At 44.8% G+C, this 18,995-nt stretch overlaps 1 protein-coding gene across 1 annotated transcript in view; it reads right to left on the bottom strand.

The window, feature by feature from the left end:
* Window positions 1-2,323: 2,323 nt before the first annotated feature.
* Window positions 2,324-18,995, bottom strand: part of DIABLO (diablo IAP-binding mitochondrial protein) — a 36,673-nt gene continuing 20,001 nt past the window's right edge. The window contains exons 3-6 of the mRNA XM_077461954.1: window positions 18,589-18,717; window positions 14,225-14,335; window positions 5,203-5,299; window positions 2,324-3,184 (exon numbers count right to left, since the gene is read on the bottom strand). Of these exons, the coding sequence (XP_077318080.1) occupies window positions 2,946-3,184; window positions 5,203-5,299; window positions 14,225-14,335; window positions 18,589-18,717 (576 nt within the window). The 3' untranslated portion in view covers window positions 2,324-2,945. The remainder of the gene's footprint in view (window positions 3,185-5,202; window positions 5,300-14,224; window positions 14,336-18,588; window positions 18,718-18,995) is intronic.

Raw genomic sequence — 18,995 nt, 5'->3', positions numbered from 1 at the left:
CCCCCCCCCCAGGTGAGAGCCCACACCAGAGAGCCCCTGCATAGACACACACACACACACCGCTCAGCAGCATCCCCCATATGGAAAGGGGGGGGGGGACAAGGAGAGAAGAGAGGGAAGTGTGGGACTCCCAAATCGATCTCCCAGGGATTGTCCAGCTGCTCAGCCCCGCTGAGGCAGGGAGAGCTGTACTTACCAGTCCTGAAGACCTGGGAGACATTCCATCACAGACCCACTCACTGATCAGTACAGGGTTGCTGCTGGCCCAGCATACTGTGACGCAGACATCAGTAGCCAGGTCATATGTATGCCCCGAAGCATAAAAGCTCACGACCACCTCTGAAGCTGAGGTTTCGTCGTGGCCTGCCCAGCGCGGAGCTGCGGCCAGCACACACTCGATGGCCGGACTGGGGAGACTACAAGGATAAGAGTATCCAGCCTGTCACCCAGCCGGCTGTTGATAGCAGATCACAGGATCAATCACCTTGTGTAAAAAGTCACACTTCTGCAGAAAAAAAGTCACCGACCGATGGGCCCGCAGGGTTCCTAGGTCCTTCTACTTCACTAGGCAAAATAAAACCGATGGCTGCATGGCAGGCTGGAGGGTTGTTGCCCAAGGGACCGCCCCCTGGGCGGAACTGAAAAGTTCTGCGTGTTACATAACAAGTAATACCTAGTATTCTCCTAGTGGTGGGCATAACAACCCAATGGCCAAGAGAGGAGCTGTGTCGGTCGGTGAATATAGAAATGTTACTCTCTATGGAGTCTGTAGATGAAAACATTGATCTACATATAAATTAAACGAACTACAGAGCACAATATATTGTTAAAATGTATTACTCAATGGCACTTGCAGACAACCTGCAAGTGTCCTTTTACAAAAGAATGACTGCATTTTGACAGACATTGCTGTGTGTAATGTTGACAGCTGGTAATTGTAGCAACAGGAGAAGTCAGGTGTGTCCTAGAAAAAATTAGATTTTTTTTTTTTTTTTTAAAGGACATCTCTTATGTTGAAAATTCCAAAGTTAAACAAGGCAAGCTTAAGTATTTGAATGCTTTACTTGAGCCCCTAGGGGGAGACGTTTCAGCTATGTGGCCCCCCTTTATATAGAGAGCATTCTTCGTGAATTCTTATGATACAGTCAGGCTTTATTATGCCATCTGCATCAAAGTGAGATTTCCTTCACTGTCAGGCCTGGTTCACACCTATGCAAGGTGCAGTTGATGCATATTCTAGGTGCATTTTGCATTTTTTTAATACACGTTTTTGATCCATTGAAGTCTATGGAACCAAAAAAAAAACCTGCTGGTTCCTGGCTTTTTCCATAATATGCACAGATGTGAATCCATTTTAAATAGACTATAGTGTGTTTCTGAAAAACTGAAAATGCACTAAAAAAGTGCATAGGTGTGAACCAGGTCTTAGTCCTGAACACACAACTGGAAGTGAGAGAAAAACAAAAAGTAAAAGGAGAAATCACTGGAACAAGTAATACCAAAACAAGAATAGGGGGGGGGAATCTTCCAATTGGTACAGCTCATGTTTTTACTTTGCTTTCTGTCCAAATCATAAATGGACACAAATACAAATGAAAAGGGTGAATAGGAACACAGACAGCAATAAACCCTGACAGAATTTTTACCCTTAGGCCCCTTTCACACATGCGGACGATATGTCCGTATTTCATCCATCCGTTTGCGGATGAAATACGGGCATACATTCATCCCTATGGGATAGCGGGTGTCTGCGGATGAACATCCGCAGACACCCGATTTCGTCCGCCTCCGCTACTGTCCGATTCTGCAGACGGAAGAAAATCCTATTTTTCTATCCGTCTGCAGAGCGGATCGGATGAGCATGGACAGACGGTCCGTGCGCATCCGATCCCCATAGAGGAATAGCGGAGAGCTGACAGGGCGGTCCTCGCACAGTGTGCGGAGACCGCCCTGTCCGCAGCCAGCTCAGCGGGGACAACGGAGCGATCCCCGCTGAGCGAGCGGATCATCACGGGGCGGATCATTACTGATCCGTCCCATGTGAAAGGGGCCTTAAAGTAGAAGTCCATGCAAAAATTAAAATCCCTGCATATGTAGACATCACAGATCTAACACTAACCTCTCTATCCCTGTAAAGAAAAAAGGAGTACACATACCTTTTTTGGAAGCCAATCTGACCCGCTCTGACCTACTATATTAATAAATAGTTTGAAATTTTGATACACTTCAATATACAAAAAAAGATTTTTGAGTTCCACTTTAATAATTTTCATTTATAACTGCAAAAGAGCCAACTGTTTAAAGATAAAGAATACATTAACAATATTGGTACAATGCTAATTTTATTAAAACTGTCAAAAATACAAAATCAGTGGTTGCCTGCCAAGTCCATTAATGTGTCTATTCTTTCTAAAGCCATTTAATGGGGTCTGACATCACATACAAAAGTTCTTTTCCACAACATGATTAAATAGAAAGCTTCCATTGCTCAAGGGATATATGGATAAAGTTCAGTGCATGTTTGTTCTTCATGTTCCAGCAGGTCAAAACCACTAACACAATACTGTACCATGGGATCTGAAGCAGGAGGAAAGTCTACTGTCCATTACAAGAATGACAACAAGCAATATTTTCTGCTAAACCAGCAGGAAAAAAAAAAAAAAAAAAGGCATATTTTGTATAGTCATTGTGCTGAATGTTTAACATTTTCACAGTCAGGGACTGCTTTTTATATATATATATATATATAATTTTTTTTTAGATTACACACAGAGTGTGTGTGCGCTCGTGTGTATTAGTTCCTCTTTGAAGTATTTTAATGGTCTTTCAGCATTGGCTCTGTACTATGATCAGCAGTACATGTCAGGCAGTAGTGCCCTGTGTTGTTGGTTGCGCCAGGCAAAAGGCATACGAAAACCAAATATAAAAAAAAAATAAAAAATTATTCAGTCTTCTCGCAAGTAAGCTTCTGGAACCTCTTCGTCTGACAAGCTGCTTCTTGGACTGTCCTCGCTTCTTGGACTGTCCCCATCAGGGGGATTGTCTTTGTTTTCTTTCTTGATTTCCTCCGATTGAAAGGCAGCTAGCAAGGCTTCTGCCTTGAGAGCAAGTTCACGTGTCTCTTTTATTTGTGTCTGGACCAGCTGAATATGATTCCGCACTGTCACAGAAGCTTGATCAGCACCTGTTTAGTAATAGTACATTTAACCATAGAAACTACAAGAAAAAACAAAACGGTCATGGATAGGGACAATTGTAGACACTCACTCAGGTTGAACTGGATGGACTGGTGTCTTTATTCAACCTTACTAACTATGTAACTATGTCAAATGAAAAATATTATGCCACCTGAATCTCTCCTCCTAAGCAAGCTTGTTGCCTGGTGTTTACACAGATATAATGACTTCTGTACAGTTTAAGTCACTGACATGGAACATGTGTAAAGATCAGGTATTGACACAAGCTGCATACTGGTCCTAAATCTAGTTAGCAATTAGACTTTTCAGAAGTAAGTCAGAAATATCTGGTAAGGACATCAGAAATAGCAGTCTATACTAGATATCGACCGATATGGGTTTTTCTCTGGCTGATGCCGATATTTAGAAATCATGGCGGCCGATGGCCGATATAATGATGCCAATTTTTTTGGCCCGATATGTTAGGCCGATTTTTTTTTTCCCTTTTTTTTTATCCCCCTTCATCTCATAAAATTTAACAGACACCTTTCCCACTGGGGCATTTTTCAGGCGCTTTTGGGCTTAAAATAGCGCCTGAAAAATGGCTCCCCTACAGTCTGTGTGAAAGACAGAGTGCTTTCACACTGAGGCGATGCGCTGGCAGGATGTTAAAAAAAAAGTCCTGTAAGCAGCACGTTTGGAGTGGTGTATACCGCTCCTCCACCACTCCTGCCCATTGATTTTAATGGGCACCATTGCCTAAGTGCATGCAATGCGAATTGGCAGCGGTGCTTCATGGGCGCATTTAACCTCTTCCTCGGCCGCTAGCTGAGTTATATGCGCCCCACTAGCAGCCGAATAGCACTGCTAAGATGATGGTAAAGCACCGCTAAAACTAGCAGCGTTTTACCATCAACGCCTGCCCGCTCCAGTGTGAAAGCAGCCTTCATAAGTGATACAGAAAATTTCTTACATTTAAACATTTATTACACAAAACAAACCTCCAATCAGTTTACTAGTATGTATGATTCAACAACCCCTATTTTATTCCCTAGGATCTCTGCTAAAAAATATATATATATCATTTTTTGGGGGTCTAAATGATTTTCTGGCAGAAAATGCAGGATTTTTACTTGTAAGCAACAAGTGTCAGAAAAGATTTAGTCTGTAAATGGTTAAACTGAGAACTCTACAGACAGAGTTGAGTTCATTCATTCAAGTGTAAACATTGTATCTCTTTGTTCTTTTCTTGGCAGACTGCCCAGAGAGGAGGACAGTCGCTTCTATGAAGACTCAGGCAACTTGCATTGACTTCTATTACAGAAGTCATTTGCAAGTCGTGCTGTAGTTCTAAATCTGCCTTTTTATCCTTTTAAAAAACGGAAAATATCGGCCGGCCGATATATCAGTCGACCTCTAGTCTATACATTTATAAAGTGGCATATTCCATTTACAGATGGATAGTTAACCGTTAGATAATTTAATAATCAAGGGAAAAACAAGTGCATACAAATAAATTACGGCCCTGGCAAACACAGGTGTCAACACTGTAAAATGGCTCTCAGGGTGCCTCTTGAATTAGGCATGCATTCTGTCACAGTAAGGGAACCAACCATCTTCTATAGGGCAGTATGCAGCCTTGGAATGGATCAATTGGGCACAATGTGAAATAACCTGTTTAATTGGTAAAACTTCAAAAGGGCTTTAAGTTCACCTTTTGGAGCATGTTACTCGTTACACACGTATTTCAGTCACTGAGCAGAAGCAGTTCAATGTGATCACAATTTGAAAGTCGATTATAAAAAAAATAAAATGTATAGAAACATGATACATTATAGTTTAGGAATAAAAATCTGTACTGTTTTAATACTTCACCAATTCAAATTTCAAATACGTTTACTGCAAGTCTTGTCACACATACATCTTTATCAAGCACACAGAAGTATTGGAGAAAGAACAGAGTCATTCAGAAAGTCCTTTAGCAAGCACAGCAGTATATCAGTGTAATTCTGTACAGAGCTCTTACCAGCAAGATAAGCTGCTTCAGCAGCCATCTCAGATATTTTTACAGCCCGCGTCCAGTTAGCCTCGTACTTCAGATATTCATCCTGTAAATTCTTCATCTAAAAACAAAAAGTAACATCCGACTGCCATGAGACAGCACAAGCAAGTACAGTGTCACAGTGCAAAGCACGCAACTTAATGAGAGAAAACTATAATGGCTTTGGGTCAATCTTAAAATCGGTTTTATTTAAAAATGTTTAAACTGCATTTTTATTGGTTGTATTAAGTCTTAGTTTTAAAATAAACATTTAATAACTGACAGAGGATTCCCAGAGCACTGTAGGTTAGTTATAGAGGCAGGACACTGGGGCTATTTAACAAAGTTGGAACATGCAAAATCTGGTGCAGCTCTGCATAGAAACCAACCAGCTTCCAGGTTTCATGGTAAAAGCTTATATGAACAAGCTGAAGTTAGAAGCCGATTGGCTACAATGCACAGCTGCACCCGATTCTGAGTGCTCAAGATTTAGTACCTCCCCCACTGCTTGTGTTGCAGCTTCTAAGGTTCGATTGAAACCTCTGACCTAGAACTCAGGTAAGGTATGAATCTTTTTGCTATAAAAACTCATTGAGGAGGATTTAATAAAACTGGATCAGACAGAATCTGGAGCAGCCGTGCATGGTAAAGTGTTAGCTTCCAGCATTAATTTTCAAAGCTTAACTGAACAAGCAGTAACTTCTTAACTATTTATATTGTAAACGACTGTATAAATACAGCCACTCCAGTTCTAGTAAATTGCTCACACTGCCCTCTATAAACTGATGCTCAATGTACCGCATTTATCAGCGTATAACATGGGCCAGTATACAACATGCACCCCGAGTTTAGGAGGGAATTTTAAGGAGAAAAAACAACAAAAAACAAAACAAAACAAAAACTTACATTTAAATGCCCATCAATGCAGCCTTATCAATTTTCTTTTTTTTATCAATTAACTTTTTATTGTTTCCAACAATGCATTACACATGCTGTATTACATCACATCAGCTCCACAAGAAAGAAAATGAGCAAACATTAGGGGCCTCCCGCCCGTTGACCCACAAGGAGCCCTCTGGAACAGGTACAGACCAGGCCAAAAAGACTCCTCCGCGATCAACCGGGCCAACACTGGATATAGATATATAGCGCCATCCTGCATATTGTCCAGCGAGATAGCTCAATAGCTAGGTACTGATATCTACAAGTGCTACTAACTGCTCGCTCCAGTCGTTATCAAAGCATCTTTCTAAAGGAACCATAGGGCACATGGAAACAAGAACAAAGGAGATTGGAGAATCAAGAAGAAAAAGAAAAGGAAAGAGAAATTAAGCGAAAAAGAAAAGAGGGGAGAGCAAAAGCGAGAGAATAGAAGATAGAAGGGATAAGAGAAAGGAGAGAGAACTTTTAAGAAATAGAAGAGGGACGAGGGGTGAGAGGGAGGGTGGGGGAAGGAAGAGGGGGGTAAACACCGTGTGTGGTCTCCGCATCAAATCACAGCCGGTCCTCCCGAAGATTCCATGGGCTCCAAACCACATCGTGGGCCTCAATCCGGTCCTGTATCCTGGCGGTCATCCTCTCCATCAGTTCCACGTCCCTAATTCTAGTATGGAGCGCGCCGAGGGTGGGGGGCTGTACTTTTTTCCAATGTAGGGCAATTAGACACCTCGCCACTGTCAAGATATGTCTTGACAGTTTCTTTCGGGACTTCGTCAATTTAGGAAAGGGGATGCCCAACAAGAAAGTCCTGGGGTCCAGTGCCACCTGCTGATCTAGGATAGTAGTCAAGAGGCGCTGGACCTCTTCCCAAAAGGGAACTACGGAGGGGGCATTGCCAGAAGATGTGGAACAGTGTACCCCTGTGGGCCAAGCATCTCCAGCACCTGTCGGAGGAGGTGGGGTAGATGGCGTGTAGAACGTCCGGGGTCATGTACCAGAAAAATAAAATTTTATACGCATTCTCCCTGTAGAGCGTGCACATGGAGCTTTTCAAGGCCTGGGACCATATCAGCTGCCACTGCTCCTCCGTAATCTCCCCACCCAACGCCTCCTCCCACTTGAGCATGTAGGTATGCTTGCCTTTCAAAGCTTTAGGGGGGAGCGTTGATTGTTTTATAAATGGCAGATATTAATCCCCTTTGGGCTATGCCCGCTAGGATTACACAGTCTCAAAAGCGGAGGGCGGGGAGAAACGCAGGTCAGAGGATATGGTCTGGGCATAGTGTCGTATCTGTAAATAACTGTAAAAACTCTGTCGTGGGAGGTCAAATTTAGATTGAAGGTCGGCGTATGACAGCAGTCTCCGCGACCTAGGGTCCACCAGGGTTCCCAGATGGAAAAGATTCCGGGATGACCACGGATGTGACATCAGGTATGTCAGGCTATCTGGCACCTTGGGATGATATAAAAAGGACGTCAGGAGCGACTTATCTGAGGATAAATCATAGAACTTAGAGAGCTTACGCCATAGGCCCTGCAGGTGAGACATAGTTCCCAGTAATTGGGCCCGAGGGATCAATGCTGCCGCGCTCCAGAGCATACTATTAGGGTGAGCTGGGGCCAGCCAAAGTTTCTCGATTTCCGTCCATCTATTATATGACCGCTGGGTGAACCAGGAGGTCACTGCTCGGAGCTGGGCTGCCTGATAATACTTAATGAGGTCCGGAAACGCCAGACCCCCCTTATCAATTTTCATTGCAGCCTTATCAGTGCAGCCTTGCCCCCAGTGTCCATCGCTTGGACAATTTAAAATTTGGCGCCGCCGAGACTTGCCGGAGCGGAGCGAACGCCGCCAAGATCGCACATAGCCAAGTGTACTCGGCTCCGCTCAGTCACGTCCAGTCCCACCCTATGATGGACATAACACAGGTCCAATGGCGGGACTGTAAGCGGAGTCGAGAAGAGCAGAGTACACTCGGCTATGTGTATCTCGGCGGCGATCGCTCTGCTCACAGTCAGCGGAGATCGGCGTATCACACGCACCCACGACTTTCCCCCGATTTTAAGGGAAAAAAAGGTGTGTGTTATATGCCGATAAATACGGTAGATCACCACCGGCTGGATAGGTGTGTGTTTTAGACATTTTAGTCTAGCCTCTTCCCGCCCATATGACATCCTTGATTTTGTGTGGGTATATCTGAATGATGCATGCAGCTACAGGTGTCATTCAGATATTGGCTTGTAGGACCCCCTTTTTTCCCCCGAAGGTCTGATCCTTAGCGATCCACAGATCCAACCTGTAGATTTTGGCAAAGGTGCTACAACCTTTTAACAACCAACTTATGTTCACCCACAGTATTTAAACCTAAAGTTGGCAAAATAATTCCTTGGCCTCTGTGAAACTTTGAGGCTACCCTCTTAAAAACATCTGGTATGGAAATATTTGTAGAAAAAGGGGGCCCCTGATCGGGAATGCCCTCTGCGTACCAGCTGTTGAAAATGTCTCCGGTAGAGCAAGGTCCATGCCAGAACGTAGTGACTAGGGAACCACAGCCTCCTGGGCAAGGAGAATGAGGGCCCCCCCCCCCCCCCCGAATTTAGGGAAGTCCCCAAGTCAGGAATTATGTTTACCAGAGGAAGAACCAACCTTCTCCATATGAAGTGGCACGTTTGGGGTGCATAGCCAGAAACTCAGTGCTGGTAGGCAGAAATGCTAACCCATTAGCCACTGTCCTGCCACTTTAAACCCTCTGGTCATGGAGCGATAACAGCTTCTACTCCTAGATTCCCAGAGTGGCATGGATGGCTCCCAAGAGATCCTCCACCTCCCCCAGGGAAGGCTTGTAGTGAGAGGGTCTAAAGGACTCACCGTCCAACCCCTCTACCTCCACCAAGGAGCCTGAGGAAGTGATAACTGGCTCCTCTGCCTCCCCTTGAAAATAAGTATTTCCTCACTGGGTCTTGCCATCCTTTGACAGCTTGCACTCAAACTTCCAAGATCCTGTTAAAACAAAATACTGATGTGGCATTGGTAACTAGGCCCTTGCCTATTTGCAGATAGTCTGCCATTTACTATTCAAGCCCCAAGCAGGTAATACCCTGTCTGAGACTGAATCTATGCTTTGAGTGCTGCTAGTCCGGAGTGCCAGCCACTAAGCCACTGTTGATACAATACAATGTTTATGATTTTTCAGGGGGGTAGTAAGGGTGACGCTTTTCCGTACAGTTTAGTAAACTGGTGGCGAGCAGCCAGGGTGGGGGGGTGGTAGGTCTGCAAAATCAAGTCGGTGACCCCCCCCCCCCCCCCCCAGAAGAAATGATTGGAGGAGACCACTACCTTCTATGGGAGGAAGGCCCCCAATCATCTTTTGGACTGTTCGGGAGGACAAACCCCCCCCCCCCCATTTTGTCCCACCTCTCTGACACCAAAGACCTCTTTGGAGCGTCGATCTTTGGGACACCGAATTCTGAGGGCCAGACTTATTCCTTGTTTGCTTCCCCATACTACACCAGATGGGAAAGGACTCTCACCCATCAGCCATCTGATCTAAATGGTTTACAGACCAGGACCTAATCAAAACAAGCCCTCCATGAGAACTCTGCAGAGCTTGGCCTTAGACACACTGTCCTACTGCCAAGCTTTAGCTGAGGTGACTAGGGCTGAGGATCTGGCAGACCTGCAGTGAATCAGACGAGGCATTCGCACTACATGCCACCCTCTGCAAGAGCATGGACGACAAGGTGGTCTCCGTCTCTGCCCCTATGTGTGTCCAAGGTAGAGTCCCAGGTGTCCTTCAAGAGCGGATCCATCCTCTTGTCCATGGGATCTCTCCCAAGTAAGGTCTGTATGCCTGGAAACATGATAGAAGGCCGTGTCCAGTCCTGGTACCCTACCGACTGATGTTCTCCATGAAATTAAAACCTAGGCTTCAGGACCGTTGAAAGAAAGTGTTTCCTCCCCAGATCTATCTGGTCACGGAGCAATAGCAGCTTCTTCTCCTGGATTCCCAGGATGGTACGGATGTCTCCCAAGAGATCCTCTACCCTCTCAAGGGAAAGCTTGTAGTGAGAGGGTCTAGAGGGTTCACCACCCAACCCCTCTACCTATGACTTCACCTGGGAGCCTGAAGAAGCGCTAACTGGCTCCTCCTCAGCTTGTCACTAGTGACCCCTGTGGCTGAACCGGGGGGGAAAGAAGAAGGAGGAGGGGGGCATGCTGTGTATTGCAGTTCCTCAGGCTCACCGCCCACAGAGGGCATTCTGGGCCTTGCAGTTCCTCAGGCTCACCGCCCACAGAGGGCATGCTGCACAAAGGGCATCCTGGGCATTGCAGTTCCTCAGTCTTACTGCACAAAAGGCATGCTGGGCACTGCAGTTCATCAGGCCTACTGCACAAAGGGCATGCTGGGCAATGCAGTTCCAGAGGCTTACTGCACAAAGGGCATGCTGGGCAATGTAGTCCTCACTTTTTAAAACAAAATGCAAGGCCATACTCCTAAGCAGAGTGCCACAAGGAGTGTCCCTAGGACCAACCACCGCCAAGGTCCCAGTACCACCTCCCAAGCCCTCAACCACCAGAGGGGTCTACATCCGTGGAGCTATCAGGTAAAAGGGAAATTGAATACCCAACCCTGGGTTCCACTCACTTTAGTGGCTGGTGCTCGCATTACCAGGAGTAGCCTGGGCCACCTCTGCCCCGGACATCTCCCACTGAGGATCGTGGTGGTCCCGCCTTCCTGAGCCGCTTGTTAACTCGCTAACGGCAATAGTGCGCCGCTGTCTACGGCGCATGCGCCATAGACAGCTTTGACTGTCTTAGTAAATATCTCCTAAACCGTGTAGGTTTAGGTGATATTTCTTGGACCTACAGATAAGCCTTAATATAGGCTTACCTGTAGGTCAAAGTGGTTTGTAAGGGTTTACAACCACTTTAAACCCCCTTCCTAACCAGACCAATTTTCAGCTTTCGGTGCTCTCTGGATGACAATTATCCAGTCATGCAACACTGTACCCAAATGAAATTTTGTCTTTTTATTCCCACACAAATAGAGCTTTCTTTTGGTGGTATTTAATCACCACTGGGGTTTTTTTTTTTTTGCACCATTATTCAAAAAATAAATAAATAATTCTTTGTTTCTTTTAAAATTTATTGCCGAGTATTGCACAATATGGGCAGAGTACTGAAAATTACTGGCACTGAGCAGCGCTGTGGGCACTACGCATCCAGCCCACAGCACTGCTGCCATCTCTCCCCCTCTCACTGTACCGATCGGTACAGAGAGGGGAGGGAGGAACCGGCGTCATAACGAGACACCGGTTTGTTTACAAGTGATCGCTCCGTCAAATCACATGGTAAACGCCCGCTATCGGACCCGGCGGTCACGGATGTTCCCGGGTGCGTGTCCCAGAGGGCACGTAGGAACAAGATTCTGGGAGGACGTACGGACGTCCACCCGGAATAAGCCGACAGTGCTGTAGTCGTCTTTCGGCTATGGCCCAGTCGGCATGTGGTTAAGACAAAAGGCGGTTCACAGATTTAGCCCTGGTTCACATTGGATCGATTTGACATGTCAAATCACATGCCAAAATCGGTTGCAATAGCCCTGTCTGAATCATTTGCGGTGCTGCACCGATTCAAAAAAGTCATTTCTGTACTCCTTTTTGTTGACGTCAGGGTGTGATTTCCATTGACATCTTTGCAGCAACCCACACAGATGTCTCTGAAATCTCCCCCGAAATCATGACTGACATGTGGGAATGAAATCGTGAGAGTGCAGCTGAACTTGCACGATTTCATTCCCGCTGTCAGCATGAACCAAGACTAACACACTTCCTTCTCTAACAATTTAAAGAGGAGCTAAACTCTTCCCTTCATTCTACATAGCTAGTGAAAACAGATAACAGGCTTAGAGCATACAAAAAACTTATTTCTTTTATATTTAACCACTTCAGCCCTGAAAGATTTACCCCCCTAATGACCAGGCCATTTTTTGCTATGCGGCACTACGTTACTTTAGCTGACAATTGCGCGCTTGTGTGATGTTGTACCATGTGGCATTTGATCACCTCTGCGTTTTTATTTTTTTCAATATAAACAAACAAAAATAAAAAACCCTGACAATTTTGAAAAAAATAAATATTTTTTCTTTTCCCGATATAAAACATACCCAATGAAAAAAAAAAATTCTTCATCAATTTAGGCCAGTTTGCATTGTGCTACATATTTATTTTTTAACCAAAAATACCTGTATATTGATTGAATTGCACAAAAGTTATATAGATTTATGTCATTTTAATTTTTTTATACTATTAATGGCGGTGTTCTGCGATTTTTAGTGGGACTGCGACACTGCGGCAGACAGATCGGACACCTAACATTTGACACTTTTTTGGGAACCAGTGGCAATATTACAGTGATTGGTGCTAAAAATATGCATTGACATTGTACTAATGGCACTGGCAGGGAAGGGGTTAACATCAGGGGCGATCGAGGGGTTAAATGTGTTCCCTGGGTGTTTACTAACTGTGGGATGGGCTGCCTGGGACAACATACAGATCTGTTGTCCTCCATAGCTCTGTGTCATCCCCTGACAGAACAGGGATCTGCCTTGTTTACTTTGGCAGATCCCCATTCTGTCTCTGCGGGGGAACAATCACAGGCGGTCGTTTTTCTCCTGCGCACGCCCACAGAATGCCATGTACGAGCTCGACGTACACCTATGGCAATTCGCTCAGCCCAGCCAACCTGCTGCAGAATAACTGTGGCGGCTGGTCAACAAGCAGTTAGTATATATGCCAACAAGGGAAGGAAATGCATATATACTAAATTTACAAAAGGTTTAACTTAAAAACACTCCAATCATACTTCAGGGGTCATTGGTCCCATACTAAGCTTTTTCCATATACGTGTAGACCAAGACCAAACACATGTAGCAAAATTCCTATCGCCCCAAATTAACAAAAAACTTCCAATATACCCAGGCTGCCAATGCATAATTTACACTCCTCTTTCTATCAGACAGTTTTCTGTAATGATTATCATAAGTGTGTAATATTAATGACCTCCAATAATTTTTTCAACTTTCCATCTATTAAATCTTCTGCCCTTGTCATTTTAACTTTGGATAGTAAAACTTTTTTTCTGGCAGTAAATACATTATACAGCCCACTTCCTATGTGTCTGGTCATTAGCCTAGGTCAGTGATGGCGAACCTCGGCACCCCAGATGTTTTGGAACTACATTTACCACAATGCTCAACTACACTTCAGAGTGTATGAGCATCATGGGAAACGTAGTTCCAAAACATCTGGGGTGCCAAGGTTCGCCATCACTGGCCTAGGTATATGACAGGCACAGCTCAATCTCTCTCACTCTCCTGAGAGTTTGTCAAGAAGGGGGGGTGAGGCATAAAAGAGGGCCAATGAGAGCTGTAGGGGTGCAGAGCTGGAGGTGTGTCTGTATAAATCCAGGAAGTGAACAGGCAGCAGTACAGAATCACAGTATATATAAAATAATATGCAAAGTGGTTGGAGGGAAGCTTCAGAATGGCAAACGTTTTTATCATTACAAATTATGTGAGCAGACTGCAGTTCCTCTAAAAGGTATTTTTTACCTTAATGCATTCTGGGAAAGTGTACAGCGCATGCAAGGTCTTGTCCAACAATATTCTGTTACTAGGCTCAGTGGGAAAAGCTTGCTTGTGGGATTGGATGCAGGCTAAATGACAATACAAGCACAACTGCACCAAAATGAGCAAAAACAGCAGCAGGTAGGTAAACGCCAGCGTACCATGAACAATGCAGTCTTAGCGTGCATAAAAGATTACTGGACCAAATCTTTTGGGGGGGGGGGGGAGGGTTATGTGCCCAAAAATGTTCAGTAAACATTTCCCATTCTTGGAGCCTACATACCTTGTAAAAGAGGACTCAAAGCAGGTGCTATGTATGACTACTTCAAAGCCATGATATCTTTTCCCCAGCATGTGAAAATGTTATTGCTACAGCATGTTGGGACACCAATTTTACATGCGAATCCAATCTGGCAAAATTAAAGACGAATCAGGATTACCTGCACACGTGCCCCAATGATCACCTGCCAAATGGCACTTTCTTCATTAGAGTTCAATTTGTTCACAAGAGAAGTATATTTTTGCTGAAGTGAGACAAGTGTATACACAGTCTGTATTAAACGAAAAGAGAAAAAAAAAAAAAAAAGAAGAAGAGATGTTTAAATCATTTGTTACCAGTACAGATGCTCCTGACATTTCCAGATGCAATCATAAAACACTATAAAGTGAAATTAAAGTTTTTATTTTGTTTTTTTTTAATGTTGTTATACTTACCTGCTCTGTGCAGTGGTTTTGCACAAAGCATCCAAGAGCCTCCTCTCCTCGTGCCCCTACCTCCTGCCAAATACCCCCACAGCAAGCAGCTTGCTATGGGGGCACCCAAGCCACGGCTCTGTGTGTCCATTCAGACCCCCCCAATTGGCTCACTGACTTTGACCGCAGTGGGAGCCAATGGCACCCGCTACTGTGACTCAGCCAATCAGGAGGGAAAGTCTTGGACTGCACATAGGTTTTTTTTTTATATTATTGCATAGAATAAAAACAAACATTCTACCTTTAGAACCATTTTAAAAGATCACCTTTCACAACTGACACACACACTTTTTAGGGCACATGTATATAGCTTCAGAAAACCAGCAAACCTAACCACAATCATCAGTGAACAAAAGTGAAAGATTCTGCCCAAACAAATGCTCTTGTGCTTTTAGGAAGAACTGTTGCAAATTTTGGCATACTATAAGGCGCAACTGCATGAAAATTGTGCAAATCTTGGGAAGGTTTGTTCCTGTAACTCATACCACTTCTCTAATTCAGAGTTGCCTACCACTGTTGCATTTAAGAAAATTACACACAGTAATCAAACTACTAAACAACAAACAGCACTGTATAATGTATATAGCTGATGCCAATACAGTTTATACAGCACTGACAGCAGCTAACCCCTTAGTAAGGCAAATAGTCCGTTTAGGGTGTGTTTGGCCCAAACAAACTATTTAAAGTGATTATAAAGTTTCTTTCTTTTTTTTTTTTTTAAAACATGTTATACTTACTTTCCCTGTGCAGTGGATTTGCACAGAGCAGCTGCTGTTCGGCCACACCCCCTCTCTCACCTGATCAGCTAATGGACTTTGACTGACAGCAGCGGGAAGGGAAAAAAATAAATAAAAAAAATAAAATAAAAATAATACACCTTCTGACTTTAAAACTCCTTTAAATTGAAAGTAAACCTGGTGGTTTGCTTCAAAGCATAGCCAATATCCCAAACAACCTCTCTTTCCTTTTTACGTCACCCTGTTCACATGGTATGTTAACAAGCCAATTGCATGGTGCTTGGCCCAAAGTTTATAAAAAGTAATATATTAACACATGAGCATTAATATTATAGCAGAGGTTGACAAATTTGCTTTGAATTTAGGAGCCAGTTAAAGTTAGGAGCCAGTTTTTTTCCAGATCCCGGGGTAAGGCCACTCATTTTCACCCCCTATCCCTAACTCACAATGGAGCACCCAGTCAATAACTCCATTGAAACGCTGTTACATCAGGGGTATGGGCTGACCAGAAAGAGTAAGGCTGGCAACAGATGGAACTGGCTGGCACTGGCAGGTGGCACTGGTTTGAAACTGGCAGGTGACACAGGTGGCCCTGGTTTGAAACTGGCAGGTGGCCCTGGTTTGAAACTGGCAGGTGGCCCTGGTTTGAAACTGGCAGGTGGCCCTGGTTGGTGATGGCAGGTGGCCCTGGTTGGTGATGGCAGGTGGCCCTGGTTGGCGATGGCAGGTGGCCCTGGTTGGCGATGGCACTAGTTGTCACTGGCAGATGGCACCGATTGGCGGTGGCACTGATGGTGTTGGCAGGTGGCACTGGTTGGCGGTGGCACTGGTTGGTGGTGGCACTGGTTGGCGGTGGCACTGGGTGGTGGTTGCAGGTGGTATTGATTGGCGGTGGCACTGGTTGGCACTAGTAGGTGGCACTGATTTATGGTGGCAGATGGCACTGGTTGCCGCTGGCAGGTGGCACTGGCAGGTGCCACTGGTTGGCACTGGCACTGATTGGCGGTGGCAGGTGGCACTGATTGGCGGTGGCACTGGTTGGTGGTGGCAGGTGGTATTGATTGGCGGTGGCACTGGCAGGTGGCACTGGTTGGCGCTGGCAGGTGGCACTGGTTGGTTGCAGGTGGTATTGATTGAAGGTGGCACTGGTTGGCACTGGCAGGTTTCACACGGAGCACTCTGTTACTGAAATGTAACAGAGGAGCTGGCGGGACCCTGCCGGGGTGTGAAACTGACAAGTAACAGAGAGGTGGATATGTCAGATCTCAGCCTGATGTCGGGGTGGGCGGGACCCAGCAGCTATCAAACACCAGCCAACGATTGGGCTGCTTAAGAAAAGGGGCGGGCCCCATACACGTAGCGGCCCGCCCAGATCCCATTGGCTGGTGTTTGATAGCTTGCTGGGTCCCGCCCCCACCCCGGCCGGGTCCCGCCCACCCCAGCCGGGTCCCGCCCAACCCGACATCAGGCTGACAGATCCTCCTATCTCCACTGCGTGTCAGTTTCACACACAGCGCGGTGCTGCAGAGTGTGAAGGAGGGGGGAGGACGGAAGTCAGTGTTAATGCTGCTGCATGTCTGGGGCATCAATAGTGAGTCTGCTGGTGGCAGCTTAGGCGCCAGGTCGCGATTTCTGGTCGCATTGGCGACCTGGCGCCTGGGGTTTGTCGAGCCCTGTATTATGTTTATCTAGTTATTCAGGTTTTAAAAGTGGTTGTAAAGTCACATGTAATAATTACTTTGATCCTCTCCGTTTTAGATCCCTGTTCAGTACAGTGTGTGCATTTTCCTAAAATTATAATGCTAAATACCTTCTTTGCAGAGCCCTGCTGTCCTGTCATGTGACCTCCCTCTGCTTCCCTTCCCAGTGAGTACAGTGGGAGGGGCTGAGATTTCCCTCTGATGAATGCAAGCTGGCAGAGGGAGGTCAGGTGTCTGCACAGCAAAGCTCTGCAAAGAAGGTATTTAGCATTATACTTTTAGTAAAACACACACACACACACACACACACACACACACACACAATATACTGAACAGGGGCTACAAACAGAGAAGATCAAAGTAATTAACCGCTTAAGAACCAGCCGCCGTCATTATACTGCGGCAGGTTGGCGCTCCTGCATGAATCGATGTAGGTGTATGTCGGCCACTTTAAGAGTGATAGGGGGCACGTGCCCATGGCACGACACCTGAGCCGATGCGGGTGGCCGCGACGTCCGCCAGACACCTGCGATCGCTCCACACAAAGCAACAATGGGGATCTGCCAATGTAAAACAGACAGATCCCTGTTCTGATAGAGAGAGATAGATAGATAGATAGATAGATAGAGAGATAGAGAGAGAGAGAGAGATCTGCTGTTCCTAGTAATCAGGAACAGCAACCTATTTCCTCTTCCAGTCAGTCCCATCCCCCCCAGTTAGAAACACCTCCCAGGGAACACATTTAACCCCTTGATCGCCCCCTAGTGTTAACACCTTCTCTGCCAGTGACATTTACACAGTAATCAGTGCATTTTTTATAACATGGATTGCTGTATAAAAGGTCAATGGTACCAAAAAAGTGTCAAGTGTCCGATCTGTCTGCTGCAATCCTGCAAAAAAATAAATAAAAGGAAAAGAAAAGCAGATCGCTGTCATTACTAGTAAAAAAATAAAGATAAAAATGCCATAAATCTATCACCTATTTTGTAGACTTTATAACTTTTGCGCAGACCAATCAATTTAAGCTTATTGTGATTTTTGTTTACCAATAATATGTAGAATACATATTGGCCTACAGTGATGAAGAAATCAGTTTTTTTGGATATTATAGAAAAAAGTAAAAAAAAAATAAGTAAATATTTTTTTCCCCAAAATTGCCACTTTTTATGTGCATAGAGCAAAAAATAAAAGACACAGAGGTGATCAAATACTACCAAAAGAAAGCGCTATTTGTGGGAAAAAAATGGACCTCATAGAATTACACAGGCATTAGAGGAGAGGGGTGAGGCAGAGGTCAGCTCTCACACAGACTACAGAAGAGACATGGAGAGATGCTGAGGAGAGCTAGATGACAGAGGCACATTAACTGACCACCCTAACAGAGATCCACAGCCATGATCTACATAGTCAGTTACAGAGGGGAAGACAGGAACAGGCCGAATCAGCCAGGTATTGTACAACATTGAAAGGGACAATTGGCATGGCAAAAGCACGGGGCTATATCTTGTGCCTTAAAAAGGGACAGGGGTTTTTTTTTTTTTTTGGGTTACAACCACTTTAACTGAAGTACGAATTATAATATCCAAGCATGCACACTGTGGGGACTTCACTTACCTTGGTATATTCTGTAAGAGATTCAATAAGTGCGTATGTAGTCTGAGACAGGAAAGTCTGGGTGCTGTCTGTTACCAGAGATGCAGCCCTTTTTATGAGGGATTCATTTGATAATCCTGGCTCTGACCTCTGCAAGGGAACACAAAAATACAATTATTGTAGCATACGTGGACTATTCACATTAGAAATAGATATGCAACATAAAATATTTCACTGAAGCAGTGTTAAATTTAGTTGACTAAAATATTTTCATCTACTAAATATGGACTAAAACGATTGAGATGACTAAAATGGCATTTTAGTCAAAAGACTATGTGACTAAACCGAAATTGAAATTTGACGTCAAAAACACTGCGCTACCACATAAGAATATGGTGGGAGCATCTACCAAGCTGCTAAAAATAAAA

The sequence above is a fragment of the Lithobates pipiens genome, unplaced genomic scaffold (genome assembly GCF_037356315.1).
Source record: "Lithobates pipiens isolate NorthernLeopardFrog02 unplaced genomic scaffold, aLitPip1_a1.2 Scaffold_3, whole genome shotgun sequence".
Lineage (NCBI taxonomy): Eukaryota > Metazoa > Chordata > Amphibia > Anura > Ranidae > Lithobates > Lithobates pipiens.
Note: the sequence above shows the minus strand (reverse complement) of the source record. Positions and strands in the feature narration are given on the sequence as shown.